Source organism: Nerophis ophidion, linkage group LG18, assembly GCF_033978795.1.
Source record: "Nerophis ophidion isolate RoL-2023_Sa linkage group LG18, RoL_Noph_v1.0, whole genome shotgun sequence".
NCBI classification, from domain to species: domain Eukaryota; kingdom Metazoa; phylum Chordata; class Actinopteri; order Syngnathiformes; family Syngnathidae; genus Nerophis; species Nerophis ophidion.
The window spans coordinates 1,805,980-1,832,163 of NC_084628.1; the positions used below are offsets into that span (position 1 = coordinate 1,805,980).

Below are 26,184 nucleotides of genomic sequence, written 5' to 3' on the forward strand. Positions count from 1 at the left end.
AACATGTAGCACACTGGTAAACATGTAACTGGTAAACATGTAACACACTGGTAAACATGTAACTGGTAAACATGTAACACACCGGTAAACATGTAGCACACTGGTAAACATGTAACTGGTAACATGTAACACACTGGTAAACATGTAGCACACTGGTAAACATGTAACTGGTAACATGTAACACACTGGTAAACATGTAGCACACTGGTAAACATGTAACACACTGGTAAACATGTAGCACACTGGTAAACATGTAACTGGTAAACATGTAACACACTGGTAAACATGTAGCACACTGGTAAACATGTAACTGGTAACATGTAACACACTGGTAAACATGTAGCACACTGGTAAACATGTAACACACTGGTAAACATGTAGCACACTGGTAAACATGTAACTGGTAAACATGTAACACACTGGTAAACATGTAGCACACTGGTAAACATGTAACTGGTAACATGTAACACACTGGTAAACATGTAGCACACTGGTAAACATGTAACACACTGGTAAACATGTAGCACACTGGTAAACATGTAACTGGTAAACATGTAACACACTGGTAAACATGTAGCACACTGGTAAACATGTAACTGGTAAACATGTAACACACTGGTAAACATGTAACTGGTAAACATGTAACACACCGGTAAACATGTAGCACACTGGTAAACATGTAACTGGTAACATGTAACACACTGGTAAACATGTAGCACACTGGTAAACATGTAACTGGTAAACATGTAACACACTGGTAAACATGTAACACACTGGTAAACATGTAGCACACTGGTAAACATGTAACTGGTAAACATGTAACACACTGGTAAACATGTAGCACACTGGTAAACATGTAACTGGTAAACATGTAACACACTGGTAAACATGTAGCACACTGGTAAACATGTAACTGGTAACATGTAACACACTGGTAAACATGTAGCACACTGGTAAACATGTAACACACTGGTAAACATGTAGCACACTGGTAAACATGTAACTGGTAAACATGTAACACACTGGTAAACATGTAGCACACTGGTAAACATGTAACTGGTAAACATGTAACACACTGGTAAACATGTAACTGGTAAACATGTAACACACGGTAAACATGTAGCACACTGGTAAACATGTAACTGGTAACATGTAACACACTGGTAAACATGTAGCACACTGGTAAACATGTAACACACTGGTAAACATGTAGCACACTGGTAAACATGTAACTGGTAAACATGTAACACACTGGTAAACATGTAGCACACTGGTAAACATGTAGCACACTGGTAAACATGTAACTGGTAAACATGTAACACACTGGTAAACATGTAACTGGTAAACATGTAACACAGCCGGTAAACATGTAGCACACTGGTAAACATGTAACTGGTAACATGTAACACACTGGTAAACATGTAGCACACTGGTAAACATGTAACTGGTAACATGTAACACACTGGTAAACATGTAGCACACTGGTAAACATGTAACTGGTAACATGTAGCACACTGGTAAACATGTAACTGGTAAACATGTAACACACTGGTAAACATGTAGCACACTGGTAAACATGTAACTGGTAACATGTAACACACTGGTAAACATGTAGCACACTGGTAAACATGTAACACACTGGTAAACATGTAGCACACTGGTAAACATGTAACTGGTAAACATGTAACACACTGGTAAACATGTAGCACACTGGTAAACATGTAACTGGTAAACATGTAACACACTGGTAAACATGTAACTGGTAAACATGTAACACACCGGTAAACATGTAGCACACTGGTAAACATGTAACTGGTAACATGTAACACACTGGTAAACATGTAGCACACTGGTAAACATGTAACACACTGGTAAACACGTAGCACATTGGTAAACATGTAACTGGTAAACATGTAACACACTGGTAAACATGTAGCACACTGGTAAACATGTAACTGGTAACATGTAACACACTGGTAAACATGTAGCACACTGGTAAACATGTAACACACTGGTAAACATGTAACACACCGGTAAACATGTAACTGGTAAACATGTAACACACTGGTATACATGTAACACGCTGGTAAACATGTAACTGGTAAACATGTAACACTGGTAATCATGTAACACACTGGTAAACATGTAACACACCGGTAAACATGTAACTGGTAAACATGTAACACTGGTAAACATGTAACACACTGGTGAACATGTAACACACTGGTAAACATGTAACATACTGGTAAACATGTAACACACTGGTAAACATGTAACAGGCAAACATGTAACACTGGTAAACATGTAACACTGGTAAGCATGTAACGGGTAAACATGTAACACACTGGTAAACATGTAACTGGTAAACATGTAACACACTGGTAAACATGTAACACACTGGTAAACATGTAACACACTGGTGAACATGTAACACACTGGTAAACATGTAACATACTGGTAAACATGTAACACACTGGTAAACATGTAACAGGCAAACATGTAACACTGGTAAACATGTAACACTGGTAAGCATGTAACGGGTAAACATGTAACACACTGGTAAACATGTAACTGGTAAACATGTAACACACTGGTAAACATGTGTTTTTTGAGATGTGCTGCTGTCATTACATTGAATATAAGTTGAAAAGGATTTGCAAATCATTGTTTTCTCTTTTTATTTAGCATTTACACAACCTGACAACTTCACTGCTTTTGTACTTTGTATACAAAATGCATGAATCATTTGAAATTATGTATAAAATAGCAGTAATAAAGTAAGTACATGTCTAAAATAACAGTAATAAAGTAAGTACACGTATAAAATAACAGTAATAAAGTAAGTACATGTATAAAATAGTAGTAATAAAGTACATGTATAAAATAGCAGTAATAAAGTAAGGACACATATAAAATAACAGTAATAAAGTAAGTACACGTATAAAATAACAGTAATAAAGTAAGTACATGTATAAAATAGCAGTAATAAAGTAAGTACATTAAAAAATAACAGTAATAAAGTAAGTACACAAATAAAATAACAGTAATAAAGTAAGTACATGTATAAAATAGTAGTAATAAAGTACATGTATAAAATAGTAGCAATAAAGTAAGTACATGTATAAAATAGTAGTAATAAAGTAAGTACATGTATAAAATAGTAGTAATAAAGTAAGTACATGTATAAAATAGTAGTAATAAAGTACATGTATAAAATAGTAGTAATAAAGTACATGTATAAAATAGCAGTAATAAAGTAAGTACATGTATAAAATAACAGTAATAAAGTAAGTACATGTATAAAATAACTAATAAAGTAAGTACACGTATAAAATAACAGTAATAAAGTAAGTACATGTATAAAATAGTAGTAATAAAGTACATGTATAAAATAGCAGTAATAAAGTAAGTACATGTATAAAATAACAGTAATAAAGTAAGTACACATATAAAATAACAGTAATAAAGTGCATGTATAAAATAGTAGTAATAAAGTACATGTATAAAATAACAGTAATAAAGTAAGTACACATATAAAATAACAGTAATAAAGTAAGTACACGTATAAAATAACAGTAATAAAGTAAGTACATGTATAAAATAGCAGTAATAAAGTAAGTACATTAAAAAATAACAGTAATAAAGTAAGTACACAAATAAAATAACAGTAATAAGGTAAGTACATGTATAAAATAGTAGTAATAAAGTACATGTATAAAATAGTAGCAATAAAGTAAGTACATGTATAAAATAGTAGTGATAAAGTAAGTACATGTATAAAATAGTAGTAATAAAGTACATGTATAAAATAGTAGTAATAAAGTACATGTATAAAATAGCATTAATAAAGTACATGTATAAAATAGCAGTAATAAAGTAAGTACATGTATAAAATAACAGTAATAAAGTAAGTACATGTATAAAATAACAGTAATAAAGTAAGTACACGTATAAAATAACAGTAATAAAGTAAGTACATGTATAAAATGGTAGTAATAAAGTACATGTATAAAATAGCAGTAATAAAGTAAGTACATGTATAAAATAGTAGTAATAAAGTAAGTACATGTATAAAATAGTAGTAATAAAGTAAGTACATGTATAAAATAGTAGTAATAAAGTACATGTATAAAATAGTAGTAATAAAGTAAGTACATGTATAAAATAGTAGTAATAAAGTAAGTACATGTATAAAATAGGAGTAATAAAGTAAATACATGTATAAAATAGTAGTAATAAAGTCATTATGAATAGTAGAAAGAGGAAGCAGGTGAAGTATGTGTTGAACATGTGATGTTATGTCAACACTGCAGGGAAGGAGAGTCCATCCAAAGCAAACACTTTGTTGATCTTTAACTCCTGCTCATGCACACCTGATGACATCATCACACCTGATGACATCATCACACCTGATGACATCATCACACCTCTTTCACCCCAAACTGAACTACTCTGGGTGTATCAACCTAGTTGTGTAGTCTGTGTGTAGTGTGTCAACCTAGTTGTGTAGTCTGTGTGTAGTGTGTCAACCTAGTTGTGTAGTCTGTGTGTAGTGTGTCAACCTAGTTGTGTAGTCTGTGTGTAGTCTGTCAACCTAGTTGTGTAGTCTGTGTGTAGTCTGTCAACCTAGTTGTGTAGTCTGTGTGTAGTGTGTCAACCTAGTTGTGTAGTCTGTGTGTAGTCTGTCAACCTAGTTGTGTAGTCTGTGTGTAGTGTGTCAACCTAGTTGTGTAGTCTGTGTGTAGTGTGTCAACCTAGTTGTGTAGTCTGTGTGTAGTGTGTCAACCTAGTTGTGTAGTCTGTGTGTAGTGTGTCAACCTAGTTGTGTAGTCTGTGTGTAGTGTGTCAACCTAGTTGTGTAGTCTGTGTGTAGTGTGTCAACCTAGTTGTGTAGTCTGTGTGTAGTGTGTCAACCTAGTTGTGTAGTCTGTGTGTAGTGTGTCAACCTAGTTGTGTAGTCTGTGTGTAGTGTGTCAACCTAGTTGTGTAGTCTGTGTGTAGTGTGTCAACCTAGTTGTGTAGTCTGTGTGTAGTGTGTCAACCTAGTTGTGTAGTCTGTGTGTAGTCTGTCAACCTAGTTGTGTAGTCTGTGTGTAGTGTGTCAACCTAGTTGTGTAGTCTGTGTGTAGTGTGTCAACCTAGTTGTGTAGTCTGTGTGTAGTGTGTCAACCTAGTTGTGTAGTCTGTGTGTAGTGTGTCAACCTAGTTGTGTAGTCTGTGTGTAGTGTGTCAACCTAGTTGTGTAGTCTGTGTGTAGTGTGTCAACCTAGTTGTGTAGTCTGTGTGTAGTGTGTCAACCTAGTTGTGTAGTCTGTGTGTAGTGTGTCAACCTAGTTGTGTAGTCTGTGTGTAGTGTGTCAACCTAGTTGTGTAGTCTGTGTGTAGTCTGTCAACCTAGTTGTGTAGTCTGTGTGTAGTGTGTCAACCTAGTTGTGTAGTCTGTGTGTAGTGTGTCAACCTAGTTGTGTAGTCTGTGTGTAGTGTGTCAACCTAGTTGTGTAGTCTGTGTGTAGTGTGTCAACCTAGTTGTGTAGTCTGTGTGTAGTGTGTCAACCTAGTTGTGTAGTCTGTGTGTAGTGTGTCAACCTAGTTGTGTAGTCTGTGTGTAGTGTGTCAACCTAGTTGTGTAGTCTGTGTGTAGTGTGTCAACCTAGTTGTGTAGTCTGTGTGTAGTGTGTCCACCTAGTTGTGTAGTCTGTGTGTAGTGTGTCAACCTAGTTGTGTAGTCTGTGTGTAGTGTGTCAACCTAGTTGTGTAGTCTGTGTGTAGTGTGTCAACCTACACTACTGTATTTAATGTTGTCATTATGGTGGTACTTAATGAATACTTAGGTCTACGACACTACTGTATTTAATGTTGTCATGATGGTGGTACTTAATGAATACTTAGGTCTACTGTGCTACTTAATGTTGTACTTGCAGAGACAAGAGTTACCTGAGGTGGAGTAAAGAGTTTGACAAACAGTGAAATAAAACATTTCACACACACACACACACACACACACACACACACACACACACACACACACACACACACACACACACACACACACACACACACATCTTCATCCACACTTGGCTTTCATCTCAAAAGGAGGCGGAGATTCCAGCAGTAAAGCCACTTACAGTGTGTGTGTGTGTGTGTGTGTGTGTGTGTGTGTGTGGTTGAGATCACATGTGTTTCACTTTAAAAAAGTGTTTTTCCTTCAAAGAGCAGAAATGTTCCAGTCTCCATTTGTCATGAAGCAAACACTTAATGCCATATTTGACAGAATTATATATATTTGTATGACTACATTACTCATATACATCATCTTTTACTACATTCTTTTATATAGCATCATTATTTACTACATTCTTTTATATAACATCATCTTTTACTACATTCTTTTATATAGCACCATTATTTACTACATTCTTTTACATAACATCATCTTTTACTACATTCTTTTATATAGCATCATATTTTACTACATTATTTAGTAAACATCATCGTTTACAAAATGCTTGAAAAAACAGTTGTTTTGGCCAAATATTGTGTTAATGATGTTTGTATGTCATCATCCATCCATCCATTGTCAACCGCTTGTCCCCTTTGGGGTTGCGGGGGGGTGCTGGAGCCTATCACATTTTACTAAATTATTTTATATATATGGATCGGTTCGCAGCCGAGTGTGAAGCGACCGGAATGAGAATCAGCACCTCCAAGTCCGAGTCCATGGTTCTCGCCCGGAAAAGGGTGGAGTGCCATCTCCGGGTTGGGGAGGAGACCCTGCCCCAAGTGGAGGAGTTCAAGTACCTAGGAGTCTTGTTCACGAGTGGGGGAAGAGTGGATGGTGAGATCGACAGGCGGATCGGTGCGGCGTCTTCAGTAATGCGGACGTTGTACCGGTCCGTTATGGTGAAGAAGGAGCTGAGCCGGAAGGCAAAGCTCTTAATTTACCGGTCGATCTACGTTCCCATCCTCACCTATGGTCATGAGCTTTGGGTCATGACCGAAAGGATAAGATCACGGGTACAAGCGGCCCAAATGAGTTTGGGTCTCTCCCTTAGAGATAGGGTGAGAAGCTCTGCCATCCGGGAGGAACTCAAAGTAAAGCCTCTGCTCCTCCACATGGAGAGGAGCCAGATGAGGTGGTTCGGGCATCTGGTCAGGATGCCACCTGAACAGGTGTTTAGGGCACGTCCAGCTGGTAGGAGGCCACGGGGAAGACCCAGGACACGTTGGGAAGACTATGTCTCCCGGCTGGCCTGGGAAGGCCTCGGGATCCCCCGGGAAGAGCTAGACGAAGTGGCTGGGGAGAGGGAAGTCTGGGCTTCCCTGCTTAGGCTGTTGCCCCCGTGACCCGACCTCGGATAAGCGGAAGAAGATGGATGGATGGATGGACATTTTATATATACTATTAATACAAAATATTGTATCAATTATGTTTGTATGTCATCATATTTTAGTAAACTATTGTATATGCCATCATAGTTTAAGATGATGTCATTCAAACAGTATTAACATCCCATTTGACTAAAAAGCTGATATCATAAATATATTTACATATTTAGAATGAGGGCTGTTTACATCATATTTGAGTCAAAAAGCAGATGAAGTTCGATGTATTGCATTTAGTCTTCATTGGAGTTGTTGCTATGGCAACGCAGCCAATTCGTTGTCAGTGATTATTTAAGAGAGGATTAAGATCCATTCATGTAAAGAGCTTTGAGTCACTAGAGAAAAGTGCTATCTAAATATAATTCACTTCATTTCATTCAGGAGCAATTATTATTATTGTTATTATTATTATTAGATGTACTCATCATGTGAACAACAGCAGAATTATTATTATTATTATTACTATTATGATATTGAGTCAACAAGAGAACAATATTATTATGATTATATTGAGTCAACAACAGCAGAATAATTATTAGGATTATTCAGGGATCCACGGTCTGGCGGTGGTTTGGCTTCAAGTGGGAATATGTCCAACAGACAACTGTCATTTGTCAAGTGTGGGGCAAAAGCGTTGCTACAAAAAGTAGAATTACTGCTAATATGTAGCATCATTTGAAAAGTCACCTGCTAGAGAATGAAGAGTGGCACCTGACTCTGGACGCCGAGATGAGCAGTCGCATTTTTTTCCGCTCCCGCCCGGGAATACAATCAAGCACCAGGATAATATCACACTTTCTATTTGTTCGACTGTGGATCACGGATTTATATTTGAAACCGCCACGGATACAATCCCCTCTTGAAAATGAGAGTCGTGAACGCGAAATGGACAATCACTGCCAATTTGACCTTCTCGGTAATTCCTCGACGCAGCACCTGGGCTTCGGAGGGAATGTGATCCACTCTCACCTCACAGCGGATCGGAACAGAAGAAACAAGCCCCTGACTGGACGGATAGACCGAAAGGCTACAATTTTACTATTACTTCTACTCTCAGGAGACACTGAACTAAACCCTGGACCAATAACCACCTGGTTAATGTTGTCTCACCTGGCGAAGCCTAGCAATGTTGTTGCTAACGACGCCGAGGAAGCTAGCGTAGCTGGGGGACCTCGTCGGAGCTATGCTAAAAACATTAGCTCTCCACCTAGGCCAGCTCCTACTTGTTCATCACCACACGAGCTCACCTGCGATCCAGCGGTCGGCGACACGACGGAGGACTTCACCCCGAACATCGGTGCGGTTGGCGGCCCAGAGACGGAGGAAGACTGCTCAGACAGCGGCTCAGCGGCGGACGGCGTAACGGCTTCTGACGACTCCCTGGCCACCATTAAAGGCGGCAGCGCGGAGGTCCTCCTAACCTCTCCCCAAACCTTGAGGGTCATCACCGCGTCACCTGGACCCCCCACGGCCTACACAGGTTTCGAGGGTCTCTTAGTGGATCCATGGTCTTTGTTCTCCACCTCACCAAAACCCACGAAAACCACATCTACCCCCACCACTCCTACCTGGCCCCCCCTCCCCCTCTTCAACCACGCCGCCCCCCCATCACCTGGACGACGAACAATAGGCCACTCTCCCTCTCTTCCTCCCCCAAGTCTTGCCACACAAACCTCAATAACAACCAACACCCCTCCATCTTCTGGACAGTACTTCTCTCCAACGGACTCTGATGTGGTCTTTGGTTCCGGTGGGCTACACATCATCCATCTTAATGTGAACAGACTCTCTGGAAATAAACTCCACCAAATCAGAGAAATGTTCCACAACAATAAGGTAAAAATCCTGTGTTTCTCCGAAACTAAATTAGATGAGAGTGTTTCTGATTCAGAGATAGAGATAGAAAACTTCTCGGTCATCAGAAAGGACAGGAATAAACATGGTGGTGGTGTTTGTATGTATATTCACCAGGATATTAAATACATAACTCTCTCTGATCTCAACCACAATGCCCTTGAATCTGTGTGGGCAGAAATCCAATTCACTAACGCTAAGCCGGTACTAATAGGGACTGTACACAGACCCCCTAATCAGAGTGATGTCTATGGTGCCCTGGAGGAGTGCTTAGCTGGTGGAGAAAACATGGAGATTATTATAACTGGAGATCTGAACACAGATATTCAACGCAGAGATGCGCCTGTCTTCAAATCTTACAGCAAATTGTGTAATCTGCACACTCTCTCCCAGCTAATAACACTCCCCACACGGGGGTGTGTTTCCACCCAGTCAACCATAGATCTCATCCTCACATCAAACCGGCATAATATTAAAAATAGTGGGGTCCTGATCTGTAGTCTTAGCGACCACTATATAACCTTCTGCACGCGCAAAATAAGTCAACTTAAAGCCAATGGCCACATAACAGCTCAATCCAGATCCCTTAAAAAATACAACAGTGATCATTTCAACCTCAAATGAGGTGAGTGGGACTGCATGGTCCTCTGTGCTCACCAGCAACCTGCTTGAAGATGCTTGGGATGGCTTCAAAACAACGTTCCTAGCGATACTAAACGATATTGCTCTCATGAGAACAGTCAGGATCAAAGCCCGCTCTGAACCATGGATCAATCCAGACCTGTTAGCTGCCATGAAAGACAGAAACAGAAAATACTTTGAATACCAAAAGTGTAAAACCCAAGTAAATAAACAACCCAATAATAATAACCTCAAATCACTCCTTTCAACGCTCAAAAAGCAATGAAATATATTAAGGAATAAGACAAACAACCTGACTAAATCCTTAAAAGAAATTATATCAACGACAAAATAGAGGAAAACACAAATAAGCCACGTGAGCTCTGGAAAATTCTCAACAAGCAGCTTCCTGGATGCAGCCAGAAACTTCAAAGCAGACTCACCAACATCAACATCAAGGAGGGTGACGCCCTCATTACGGACAAAATGGAGGTAGCAAGCAGACTTAACACCTTTTTCACCAGCATAGCCACAACTCTCCTTAACAAGCTGTCCCATCACTCTGGTCGCTTTGGTGAAGAACACATTGAAGACTTCTACAGAAAGCTAAGAGTAATCAACAATCATTTCAGATTACAAATGGTCTCAGTCAACGAGGTGCTTCATAAATTGAGCGCGCTCCACCCAAACAAGACCAGCGGCCTTGACAATATCCCCTTCAGATTCCTCATGGACTCTGCCACCACCATCGCCCCAATAATCACTCATATAATAAACCACCATTGCCCCAATAATCACTCATATAATAAACCACCATCGCCCCAATAATCACACACATAATAAACCACCATCGCCCCAATAATCACACACATAATAAACCACCATTGCTCCAATAATCACACACATAATAAACCACCATTGCCCCAATAATCACACACATAATAAACCACCATCGCCCCAATAATCACACACATAATAAACCACCATTGCTCCAATAATCACACACATAATAAACCACCATTGCCCCAATAATCACACACATAATAAACCACCATCGCCCCAATAATCACACACATAATAAACCACCATTGCCCCAATAATCACACACATAATAAACCACCATTGCTCCAATAATCACACACATAATAAACCACCATTGCCCCAATAATCACACACATAATAAACCACCATTGCTCCAATAATCACACACATAATAAACCACCATTGCCCCAATAATCACACACATAATAAACCACCATCGCCCCAATAATCACACACATAATAAACCACCATTGCCCCAATAATTATAAATACTGCTGGACATGCTGGACATTATAAATACTGCTGGACATGCTGGACATTATAAATACTGCTGGTCATGCTGGACATTATAAATACTGCTGGACATGCTGGACATTATAAATACTGCTGGACATGCTGGACATTATAAATACTGCTGGACATGTTGGACATTATAAATACTGCTGGACATGCTGGACATTATAAATACTGCTGGACATGCTGGACATTATAAATACTGCTGGTCATGCTGGACATTATAAATACTGCTGGACATGCTGGACATTATAAATACTGCTGGACATGCTGGACATTATAAATACTGCTGGTCATGCTGGACATTATAAATACTGCTGGACATGCTGGACATTATAAATACTGCTGGACATGCTGGACATTATAAATACTGCTGGACATGTTGGACATTATAAATACTGCTGGACATGCTGGACATTATAAATACTGCTGGACATGCTGGACATTATAAATACTGCTGGTCATGCTGGACATTATAAATACTGCTGGTCATGCTGGACATTATAAATACTGCTGGTCATGCTGGACATTATAAATACTGCTGGACATGCTGGACATTATAAATACTGCTGGACATGCTGGACATTATAAATACTGCTGGACGTGCTGGACATTATAAATACTGCTGGACATGCTGGACATTATAAATACTGCTGGACATGCTGGACATTATAAATACTGCTGGTCATGCTGGACATTATAAATACTGCTGGACATGCTGGACATTATAAATACTGCTGGTCATGCTGGACATTATAAATACTGCTGGTCATGCTGGACATTATAAATACTGCTGGTCATGCTGGACATTATAAATACTGCTGGACATGCTGGACATTATAAATACTGCTGGACATGCTGGACATTATAAATACTGCTGGACATGCTGGACATTATAAATACTGCTGGACATGCTGGACATTATAAATACTGCTGGACGTGCTGGACATTATAAATACTGCTGGACGTGCTGGACATTATAAATACTGCTGGACATGCTGGACATTATAAATACTGCTGGTCATGCTGGACATTATAAATACTGCTGGACATGCTGGACATTATAAATACTGCTGGTCATGCTGGACATTATAAATACTGCTGGACATGCTGGACATTATAAATACTGCTGGACATGCTGGACATTATAAATACTGCTGGACATGCTGGACATTATAAATACTGCTGGACATGCTGGACATTATAAATACTGCTGGACATGCTGGACATTATAAATACTGCTGGACGTGCTGGACATTATAAATACTGCTGGACATGCTGGACATTATAAATACTGCTGGACATGCTGGACATTATAAATACTGCTGGTCATGCTGGACATTATAAATACTGCTGGACATGCTGGACATTATAAATACTGCTGGTCATGCTGGACATTATAAATACTGCTGGACATGCTGGACATTATAAATACTGCTGGTCATGCTGGACATTATAAATACTGCTGGTCATGCTGGACATTATAAATACTGCTGGACATGCTGGACATTATAAATACTGCTGGTCATGCTGGACATTATAAATACTGCTGGTCATGCTGGACATTATAAATACTGCTGGACATGCTGGACATTATAAATACTGCTGGACATGCTGGACATTATAAATACTGCTGGACATGCTGGACATTATAAATACTGCTGGACATGCTGGACATTATAAATACTGCTGGTCATGCTGGACATTATAAATACTGCTGGACATGCTGGACATTATAAATACTGCTGGACATGTTGGACATTATAAATACTGCTGGACATGCTGGACATTATAAATACTGCTGGTCATGCTGGACATTATAAATACTGCTGGACATGCTGGACATTATAAATACTGCTGGACATGCTGGACATTATAAATACTGCTGGTCATGCTGGACATTATAAATACTGCTGGACATGCTGGACATTATAAATACTGCTGGACATGCTGGACATTATAAATACTGCTGGTCATGCTGGACATTATAAATACTGCTGGACATGCTGGACATTATAAATACTGCTGGACATGTTGGACATTATAAATACTGCTGGACATGCTGGACATTATAAATACTGCTGGACATGCTGGACATTATAAATACTGCTGGTCATGCTGGACATTATAAATACTGCTGGACATGCTGGACATTATAAATACTGCTGGACATGCTGGACATTATAAATACTGCTGGTCATGCTGGACATTATAAATACTGCTGGACATGCTGGACATTATAAATACTGCTGGACATGCTGGACATTATAAATACTGCTGGACGTGCTGGACATTATAAATACTGCTGGACATGCTGGACATTATAAATACTGCTGGACATGCTGGACATTATAAATACTGCTGGTCATGCTGGACATTATAAATACTGCTGGACATGCTGGACATTATAAATACTGCTGGTCATGCTGGACATTATAAATACTGCTGGACATGCTGGACATTATAAATACTGCTGGTCATGCTGGACATTATAAATACTGCTGGACATGCTGGACATTATAAATACTGCTGGTCATGCTGGACATTATAAATACTGCTGGTCATGCTGGACATTATAAATACTGCTGGTCATGCTGGACATTATAAATACTGCTGGACATGCTGGACATTATAAATACTGCTGGACATGCTGGACATTATAAATACTGCTGGACATGCTGGACATTATAAATACTGCTGGACGTGCTGGACATTATAAATACTGCTGGACGTGCTGGACATTATAAATACTGCTGGACATGCTGGACATTATAAATACTGCTGGTCATGCTGGACATTATAAATACTGCTGGACATGCTGGACATTATAAATACTGCTGGTCATGCTGGACATTATAAATACTGCTGGACATGCTGGACATTATAAATACTGCTGGACATGCTGGACATTATAAATACTGCTGGACATGCTGGACATTATAAATACTGCTGGACATGCTGGACATTATAAATACTGCTGGACATGCTGGACATTATAAATACTGCTGGACGTGCTGGACATTATAAATACTGCTGGACATGCTGGACATTATAAATACTGCTGGACATGCTGGACATTATAAATACTGCTGGTCATGCTGGACATTATAAATACTGCTGGACATGCTGGACATTATAAATACTGCTGGTCATGCTGGACATTATAAATACTGCTGGACATGCTGGACATTATAAATACTGCTGGTCATGCTGGACATTATAAATACTGCTGGTCATGCTGGACATTATAAATACTGCTGGACATGCTGGACATTATAAATACTGCTGGTCATGCTGGACATTATAAATACTGCTGGTCATGCTGGACATTATAAATACTGCTGGACATGCTGGACATTATAAATACTGCTGGACATGCTGGACATTATAAATACTGCTGGACATGCTGGACATTATAAATACTGCTGGACATGCTGGACATTATAAATACTGCTGGACATGCTGGACATTATAAATACTGCTGGTCATGCTGGACATTATAAATACTGCTGGACATGCTGGACATTATAAATACTGCTGGTCATGCTGGACATTATAAATACTGCTGGACATGCTGGACATTATAAATACTGCTGGACGTGCTGGACATTATAAATACTGCTGGACATGCTGGACATTATAAATACTGCTGGACATGCTGGACATTATAAATACTGCGGCACGGTCATGCTGGACATTATAAATACTGCTGGACATGCTGGACATTATAAATACTGCTGGACATGCTGGACATTATAAATACTGCTGGACATGCTGGACATTATAAATACTGCTGGACATGCTGGACATTATAAATACTGCTGGACATGCTGGACATTATAAATACTGCTGGTCATGCTGGACATTATAAATACTGCTGGTCATGCTGGACATTATAAATACTGCTGGTCATGCTGGACATTATAAATACTGCTGGACATGCTGGACATTATAAATACTGCTGGTCATGCTGGACATTATAAATACTGCTGGACATGCTGGACATTATAAATACTGCTGGACATGCTGGACATTATAAATACTGCTGGACATGCTGGACATTATAAATACTGCTGGACATGCTGGACATTATAAATACTGCTGGTCATGCTGGACATTATAAATACTGCTGGACATGCTGGACATTATAAATACTGCTGGACATGCTGGACATTATAAATACTGCTGGACATGCTGGACATTATAAATACTGCTGGTCATGCTGGACATTATAAATACTGCTGGACATGCTGGACATTATAAATACTGCTGGTCATGCTGGACATTATAAATACTGCTGGACATGCTGGACATTATAAATACTGCTGGACATGCTGGACATTATAAATACTGCTGGACATGCTGGACATTATAAATACTGCTGGACATGCTGGACATTATAAATACTGCTGGTCATGCTGGACATTATAAATACTGCTGGACATGCTGGACATTATAAATACTGCTGGTCATGCTGGACATTATAAATACTGCTGGACATGCTGGACATTATAAATACAGCTGGACATGCTGGACATTATAAATACTGCTGGACATGTTGGACATTATAAATACTGCTGGACATTATAAATACTGCTGGACATGCTGGACATTATAAATACTGCTGGACATGCTGGACATTATAAATACTGCTGGACATGCTGGACATTATAAATACTGCTGGACATGCTGGACATGTCAAACTACTTCCTTAACGTAAATGACCGCCATAACCACAACACCAGGGGGAGCTCCACAAACCACATTAAACCCAGATTTCGATCTAACAAAGGTCTTAACTCATTCTCTTTCTATGCCACATCAATGTGGAATGCACTCCCAACAGGTGTAAAAGTAAGTGCATCTCTATCCTCCTTCAAAAGCGCTCTAAAACAACACCTCCAGGCAACTTCAACACTTTACTAATACCCTCCTCCATTCACATCCCATCTCCCCGGATTATAAACAACTCAAATGTACTTCTAATGTATATACTGTACTTGTTCTTATGCTATGTGAACTCACTATGTTCTCTGCTGGCTGTACATATCCTACTAAGTCACACCTACACTGTTTCAATGTCCATTTCTCTGTTGATGCAATTGTTGATGACTGAAGTTCTGATATCAACCAAAGCTCCTCATCCCACCCCCGGATTGTAAATAATGTCAATAATTCCATGTACATACTATGATGATTAACTTGTGTGATGACTGTATTATGTTGATAGTATATATTTGTACCATGAATTGATGAAGGTGGACCCCGACTTAAACAAGTTGAAAAACTTATTGGGGTGTTACCTTTTAGTGGTCAATTGTAGGGAATATGTACTGTACTGTGCTATCTACTAATAATATGTACTGTACTGTGTAATCTACTAATAATATGTACTGTACTGTGCAATCTACTAATAATATGTACTGTACTGTGCAATCTACTAATAATATGTACTGTACTGTGCAATCTACTAATAATATGTACTGTACAATCTACTAATAATATGTACTGTACTGTGCAATCTACTAATAATATGTACTGTACTGTGTAATCTACTAATAATATGTACTGTACTGTGCAATCTACTAATAATATGTACTGTACTGTGCAATCTACTAATAATATGTACTGTACTGTACAATCTACTAATAATATGTACTGTACTGTGCAATCTACTAATAATATGTACTGTACTGTGCAATCTACTAATAATATGTACTGTACTGTGCAATCTACTAATAAAAGTTTCAATCAATCAAAACTCGGCATGTCAACATCTCCATTCGGTGCCACACCAACAAAATGCCGAGGCAAACATTTCCACATCAACACCGTATGAAACAAATAGTCAACAACAGAAGGAGATAATATCCACAAGAACCTCCCACATACACTATTTGATTTCCTATTATGCAGCTCATTTTTATTTGACATTTACTGAAATATTTTGTGTGACATCATGCACAAAAGTGCACTTTATAGGTTTTAAACTATTGTGGTGGCGTTCTGTACAAAAAGTGCACTTTAATTTAGTGTTGTTTCAATATGTCATCTCAGTGACATCATGCACAAAAGTGCACTCAGAGCTTGTTTTAAAATGTCTCTGACAATCTTGCATTTCTGTTTTGGAAATGACATGAATGTTTGTGCCACTGTGCCAATAACTGTTTCATAAATACACTTTTAGTTGTGATTTCCCTCTCTGCATGAAAGTTTAAAAGTAGCATATATGAATGCAGTATGAAGAAGAATGTTTGAATGTAGACACATAGAATCATCATACTGCTGTCATTATATGTGTCCAGTGTTCATTCAAGGCTAAGGCAAGATATCCACATATATATATATCCCGTATCGTCACATGGCCTTAAAATATCCACATATATGTGCTGTATCGTCACATGGCCTTAAAATATTCAGATATTAAAAAAGACCATATCACCCAGCGCCTACCAGTGTCCCATAGTTACTTGGAAACACATTTAAAGGGCCAGCATCACATAGTTACTTAGAAACACATTTAAAGGGCCAGCATCACATAGTTACTTAGAAACACATTTAAAGGGCCAGCATCACATAGTTACTTAGAAACACATTTAAAGGGCCAGCATCACATAGTTACTTAGAAACACATTTAAAGGGCCAGCATCACATAGTTACTTAGAAACACTTTTAAAGCGCCAGCATCACATAGTTACTTAGAAACACTTTTAAAGGGCCAGCATCACATAGTTACTTAGAAACACATTTAAAGGGCCAGCATCACATAGTTACTTAGAAACACTTTTAAAGGGCCAGCATCACATAGTTACTTAGAAACACTTTTAAAGGGCCAGCATCACATAGTTACTTAGAAACACTTTTAAAGGGCCAGCATCACATAGTTACTTAGAAACACTTTTAAAGGGCCAGCATCACATAGTTACTTAGAAACACTTTTAAAGCGCCAGCATCACATAGTTACTTAGAAACACATTTAAAGGGCCAGCATCACATAGTTACTTAGAAACACTTTTAAAGGGCCAGCATCACATAGTTACTTAGAAACACTTTTAAAGGGCCAGCATCACATAGTTACTTAGAAACACTTTTAAAGGGCCAGCATCACATAGTTACTTAGAAACACTTTTAAAGGGCCAGCATCACATAGTTACTTAGAAACACTTTTAAAGCGCCAGCATCACATAGTTACTTAGAAACACTTTTAAAGGGCCAGCATCACATAGTTACTTAGAAACACTTTTAAAGGGCCAGCATCACATAGTTACTTAGAAACACATTTAAAGGGCCAGCATCACATAGTTACTTAGAAACACTTTTAAAGGGCCAGCATCACATAGTTACTTAGAAACACTTTTAAAGGGCCAGCATCACATAGTTACTTAGAAACACTTTTAAAGGGCCAGCATCACATAGTTACTTAGAAACACTTTTAAAGGGCCAGCATCACATAGTTACTTAGAAACACTTTTAAAGGGCCAGCATCACATAGTTACTTAGAAACACTTTTAAAGGGCCAGCATCACATAGTTACTTAGAAACACTTTTAAAGGGCCAGCATCACATAGTTACTTAGAAACACTTTTAAAGGGCCAGCATCACATAGTTACTTAGAAACACTTTTAAAGCGCCAGCATCACATAGTTACTTAGAAACACATTTAAAGGGCCAGCATCACATAGTTACTTAGAAACACTTTTAAAGGGCCAGCATCACATAGTTACTTAGAAACACTTTTAAAGGGCCAGCATCACATAGTTACTTAGAAACACTTTTAAAGGGCCAGCATCACATAGTTACTTAGAAACACTTTTAAAGGGCCAGCATCACATAGTTACTTAGAAACACTTTTAAAGCGCCAGCATCACATAGTTACTTAGAAACACATTTAAAGGGCCAGCATCACATAGTTACTTAGAAACACATTTAAAGGGCCAGCATCACATAGTTACTTAGAAACACATTTAAAGGGCCAGCATCACATGGTTCCTTAGAAACACTTTTAAAGGGCCAGCATCACATAGTTCCTTAGAAACAGTTTTAAAGTGCCAGCATCACATAGTTACTTAGAAACACTTTTAAAGGGCCAGCGTCACATAGTTAGTTGGAAACAGGTTTAAAGGGCCAGCATCACATAGTTAGTTGGAAACACATTTAAAGGGCCAGCATCACATAGTTAGTTGGAAACAGGTTTAAAGGGCCAGCATCACATAGTTACTTAGAAACACTTTTAAAGGGCCAGCGTCACATAGTTAGTTGGAAACAGGTTTAAAGGGCCAGCATCACATAGTTAGTTGGAAACACATTTAAAGGGCCAGCATCACATAGTTAGTTGGAAACAGGTTTAAAGGGCCAGCATCACATAGTTACTTAGAAACACATTTAAAGGGCCAGCATCACATAGTTAGTTGGAAACACGTTTAAAGGGCCAGCATCACATAGTTAGTTGGAAACAGGTTTAAAGGGCCAGCATCACATAGTTAGTTGGAAACAGGTCTAAAGGGCCAGCATCATGTGACTGACTGATACAAGAAATGACAAGCAGGAAATAGACAAGAATCAGAAGAGACGAGCAGTGCCACCGTGCAGCAGCAGGAGCTGGTGCCAGACAAAAATGAAAGTGAAAGTAAAGACAGCATCAGCTGGCGCCGGACAAAAATGAAAGTGAAAGTAAAGACAGCATCAGCTGGTGCCGGACAAAAATGAAAGTGAAAGTAAAGACAGCATCAGCTGGTGCCGGACAAAAATGAAAGTGAAAGTAAAGACAGCATCAGCTGGTGCCATACAAAAATGAAAGTGAAAGTAAAGACAGCAGGAGCGGGGATCATCTCCGGGGCGACACCTCACTCCGTTTAACATTTGGCCGCCACAAGCCTTCATTGAGCCAAATGGCGTCCCTTTTTCCTCCCGCTGAGGCCCCGCCCACAAGTTTGTGCATGCTGTATATCAATTAAGACTTGAAACCAGGGAGAACATTTATGGCCACGACCTTTGACCCTCAGGGGCCACAGAGCAAATTCTTGTCCGCACACGTTTGGAAGAAAGAAAGAAAGAAAGAAAGAAGTGCAGCTTGTTGCCGTCCAAACAATAACTAATATTATTTATTATCAACTACTACAAATAGAAGTATGTGTAAGATGGCCATCAGTTCATGTATCAAGAATTCATATCAAATATAAGTACATACACCAACAAGATAGTTCATTTATTTATCATTAAAATAAAACATAAGTACATTATTATTATTATTATTATAAGTACTTACACTAAACAAGATGGAGGTTTGTAGTAATCTATTACTCAAGAGCAAACAGTCATGAAAATCCAATCAAATCAACTTTATTTATAAAAGAGTGCAGTACTTGTCTACAACCAGCAGGGGCGCCAAGGAAATATTATTACCAATATTCATTTGTTGAGAGTTTACAAGCCGATCAATACTTTGTGTCATTGATCCAAGAAAGTCATCCTTGGAGGAGAAAGTCATTGCCGGACAAGTAATCCTGATAAAGAAAGTAATCCTGATAAAGAAAGTAATCCTGATAAAGAAAGTAATTGTAATAGACCAAAGTCATGATAAGACGATGAGGACTGATCCACGATCAATGATTCACGATCAATGATCCAAGATCAATGATCTTCTGTTTGATGTTTGGACCTGCAAACATGTTGATGATATATTTCACATCCACCTGATCAAACACCTGTCTCTCACTGCCCAGCCATAAAAGAGGACTATGGAATCAAACAACATTTATGAAGTCATATATCTATTAGGAACTAAAGTGCAGCATGTTGTCATTGCTACATCGCCCCCTGGCGGCCACACATGACACTGCAACATGTATTAGGAACTAAAGTGCAGCATGTTGTCATTGCTACATCGCCCCCTGGCGGCCACACATGACACTGCAACATGTATTAGGAACTAAAGTGCAGCATGTTGTCATTGCTACATCGCCCCCTGGCGGCCACACATGACACTGCAACATGTATTAGGAACTAAAGTGCAGCATGTTGTCATTGCTACATCGCCCCCTGGCGGCCACACATGACACTGCAACATGTATTAGGAACTAAAGTGCAGCATGTTGTCATTGCTACATCGCCCCCTGGCGGCCACACATGACACTGCAACATGTATTAGGAACTAAAGTGCAGCATGTTGTCATTGCTACATCGCCCCCTGGCGGCCACACATGACACTGCAACATGTATTAGGAACTAAAGTGCAGCATGTTGTCATTGCTACATCGCCCCCTGGCGGCCACACATGACACTGCAACATGTATTAGGAACTAAAGTGCAGCATGTTGTCATTGCTACATCGCCCCCTGGCGGCCACACATGACACTGCAACATGTATTAGGAACTAAAGTGCAGCATGTTGTCATTGCTACATCGCCCCCTGGCGGCCACACATGACACTGCAACATGTATTAGGAACTAAAGTGCAGCATGTTGTCATTGCTACATCGCCCCCTGGCGGCCACACATGACACTGCAACATGTATTAGGAACTAAAGTGCAGCATGTTGTCATTGCTACATCGCCCCCTGGCGGCCACACATGACACTGCAACATGTATTAGGAACTAAAGTGCAGCATGTTGTCATTGCTACATCGCCCCCTGGCGGCCACACATGACACTGCACCTCCGTTACACCGCTAAGCAAACACTCCAAAAAGGAAATAAAAATAGCCAAATGGTTAAGATGTAAATGGGTGAGATGTAAATGGGTGAGATGTAAACGGGTGAGATGTAAATGGGTGAGATGTAAATGGGTGAGATGTAAACGGGTGAGATGTAAACGGGTGAGATGTAAACGGGTGAGATGTAAACGGGTGAGATGTAAACGGGTGAGATGTAAACGGGTGAGATGTAAATGGGTGAGATGTAAATGGTTGAGATGTAAATGGGTGAGATGTAAATGGGTGAGATGTAAATGGGTGAGATGTAAACGGGTGAGATGTAAATGGTTGAGATGTAAATGGGTGAGATGTAAATGGGTGAGATGTAAATGGGTGAGATGTAAACGGGTGAGATGTAAACGGGTGAGATGTAAACGGGTGAGATGTAAATGGGTGAGATGTAAATGGGTGAGATGTAAATGGTTGAGATGTAAATGGGTGAGATGTAAACGGGTGAGATGTAAACGGGTGAGATGTAAACGGGTGAGATGTTAATGGGTGAGATGTAAATGGGTGAGATGTAAAGGGTTAAGATGTAAATGGGTGAGATGTAAATGGGTGAGATGTAAATGGGTGAGATGTAAATGGGTGAGATGTAAACGGGTGAGATGTAAATGGGTGAGATGTAAATGGGTGAGATGTAAAGGGTTGACGTGCTGCCGCGCACATGCGCAGTGCGGCGCAGCTGAAACAATGAGGAGCAGCGACTCACCTTGGACGCGCAGCGCCGACAAGAGCACGTAAATCCCCGCAAGCACGAGCGCCATTGCCGCCTCCTTGCTGCTCACAAAGTGCAGAATGTCGAGCTAGTACTACTACTAGTACTACTACTAGTACTACTACTAGCTAACTAGTACTAGTACTGCGAGTATCAGTCCTCGAGGACTATTCCATCCATGGACTCTTCGAAGCTGCAACTTTGCAACACTTGAGCGGGAAAAGGGGTTCCTTCCCGCGGCGTCCACGTCCCCGCGGTAAAAGGTGGATGTTTCCCGGGAAGATGTTGAAAAGTCCGATCCTGCAGCTCCGCGCCTCCGACACCGAATGGCTGCCCCCTCCCCCTCCCCCTCCTTCCACCTCACCGGGGGAGCTTGGGATCTGATGACGTCACGGCGGGGGCGGGGCCTCAATGGAAGGAGGGAAAGTGTGTGAATACATGAAAAATAGAGAACTGATTGAAAATTCCTCCAGATGAAGTCGATATAAAATATCACAATAAGCATTAATTTATCACTTCATTTTTCTAAAAACAATTTAATGCAATGAGTAAATAAAATATCTCCAAAATACTTTGACTGGCCACTACATTAAGTACATTGTTTATGATGGAGGGGTTAGTGTGTCTGCCTCACAATACCAAGGTCCTGACTGTTCCTGGGTTCAATCCCGGGCTCGGGATCTTTCGGGTTGGACTTTGCATGCAAAGACATGCACCTGGGGATAGGCCCCTCCCACCTCCAAAGACATGCACCTAGGGATAGGCCCCTCCCACCTCCAAAGACATGCACCTGGGGATAGGCCCCTCCCACCTCCAAAGACATGCACCTAGGGATAGGCCCCTCCCACCTCCAAAGACATGCACCTGGGGATAGGCCCCTCCCACCTCCAAAGACATGCACCTGGGGATAGGCCCCTCCCACCTCCAAAGACTTGCACCTGGGGATAGGCCCCTCCCACCTCCAAAGACATGCACCTGGGGATAGGTTGATTGGCAACACTAAATGGTCCCTAGTGTGTGAATGTTGTCTGTCTATCTGTGTTGGCCCTGTGATGAGGTGGCTACTTGTCCAGGGTGTAACCCGCCTTCCACTCAAATGCAGCTGAGATAGGCTCCAGCCACCCCCCGCAACCCAGAAGGAAATAAGCGGTAAAAAATGGATGGATGGATGGATATACATAAAGTGTACATTAAAAATGAAATGTATAGTATAAATAAAATGTATGATATAAATAAAATCCATCCATCCATTTCCTACCGCTTGTCCGGCCTTCAGGCTGTACCCCGAAGACATCAAACACAAGTGGCCACCTCATCACAGGACCAACACAGATAGACGGACCCTTATTTATATTATACATTGTAAATATACTATACATTTTATTTATATTATACATTTGATTTATTTTATGTAAATCATACATTGTTAATTATGTTTTAAACATTATTTATATTATACATTATGTGTATTATGTATTATTTATATGATACAGTATTTATATTATACATGTTATGTGTGTCATACATTATTTATAGTCAAATTTATATCATTCATTATTTATATTGTACATTATTTATATTATACATGTTATGTATATTTTATATAATTTATATTATACATTGTATTAATATTATACTTTATTTCTATTACACTGTGGAGGGGGGGCGTGGTCTGCAGGTGTGGAAGGAGCGGCCTCGAAGCACAGCTGGCAGGTGACTAGATTACCCAGCTGTAGATGATTATCCAATCACCTGCCATGCTTATTAGCAGCAGCCGTGACGAGACACGGCAGTGGCAGTGGGAGTCAGAGTTTGAGCCAGAAAAGACTGAAAAGTTGAGAAAAGCGTGCTGAGCTGGCGTGTGTGAACAATAAAAACATCGTAACACCACACCCACGGCCTCACCCGAGGATCTTTGTGGTCTGAAGAAACCACAGGAGGGCAACCTCCACATATACATTTTATTTATATCATACATTATTTATATTATACATGTTGTTTATATCATACATTATTTATAATATACATGTTGTTTACATTATTTATATTATACATGTTATTTATATCATACATTATTTATATTATACATGTTGTTTGTATCATACATTATTTATATTATACGTGTTATTTATATCATACATTATTTATATTATACATCTTGTTTACATTATTTATATTATACATGTTATTTATATCATACATTATTGACATTATACATGTTTAGATCATACATTATTTATATCATGCATGTTATTTATATCATACATTATTTATATTATACATGTTGTTTATATCATACATTATTTATATTATACATGTTATTTATATCATACATTATTTATATTATACATGTTGTTTACATTATTTATATTATACATGTTATTTATATCATACATTATTGACATTATACATGTTTAGATCATACATTATTTATATTATACATGTTATTTATATCATACATTATTTATATTATACATGTTGTTTACATTATTATTATTATACATGTTGTTTAGATCATACATTATTTATATTATACATGTTGTTTATATCATACATTATTTATATTATACATGTTGTTTACATTATTTATATTATACATGTTATTTATATCATACATTATTGACATTATACATGTTTAGATCATACATTATTTATATTATACATGTTTAGATCATACATTATTTATATTATACATGTTATTTATATCATACATTAGTTATATTATACATGTTGTTTACATTATTTATATTATACATGTTGTTTATATCATACATTATTTATATTATACATGTTATTTATATCATACATTATTTATATTATACATGTTGTTTGTATCATACATTATTTATATTATACATGTTATTTATATCATACATTATTTATATTATACATCTTGTTTACATTATTTATATTATACATGTTATTTATATCATACATTATTGACATTATACATGTTTAGATCATACATTATTTATATTATGCATGTTATTTATATCATACATTATTTATATTATACATGTTGTTTATATCATACATTATTTATATTATACATGTTATTTATATCATACATTATTTATATTATACATGTTGTTTACATTATTTATATTATACATGTTATTTATATCATACATTATTTATATTATACATGTTGTTTACATTATTTATATTATACATGTTTAGATCATACATTATTTATATTATGCATGTTATTTATATCATACATTATTTATATTATACATGTTGTTTATATCATACATTATTTATATTATACATGTTATTTATATCATACATTATTTATATTATACATGTTGTTTACATTATTTATATTATACATGTTATTTATATCATACATTATTGACATTATACATGTTTAGATCATACATTATTTATATTATACATGTTATTTATATCATACATTATTTATATTATACATGTTGTTTACATTATTATTATTATACATGTTGTTTAGATCATACATTATTTATATTATACATGTTGTTTGTATCATACATTATTTATATTATACATGTTGTTTACATTATTTATATTATACATGTTATTTATATCATACATTATTGACA

The 26,184-nt window shown here is 38.2% G+C and overlaps 1 protein-coding gene across 1 annotated transcript in view; it reads right to left on the reverse strand.

Annotated features, from left to right (window-relative positions):
- Positions 1 to 22,941, reverse strand: part of LOC133537479 (nectin-1-like) — a 120,669-nt gene extending 97,728 nt beyond the window's left edge. Inside the window, exon 1 of the mRNA XM_061878530.1 lies at positions 22,598 to 22,941. Within this exon, the coding sequence (XP_061734514.1) occupies positions 22,598 to 22,652 (55 nt within the window). The 5' untranslated portion in view covers positions 22,653 to 22,941. The remainder of the gene's footprint in view (positions 1 to 22,597) is intronic.
- Between the last annotated feature and the right edge of the window lie 3,243 nt (positions 22,942 to 26,184).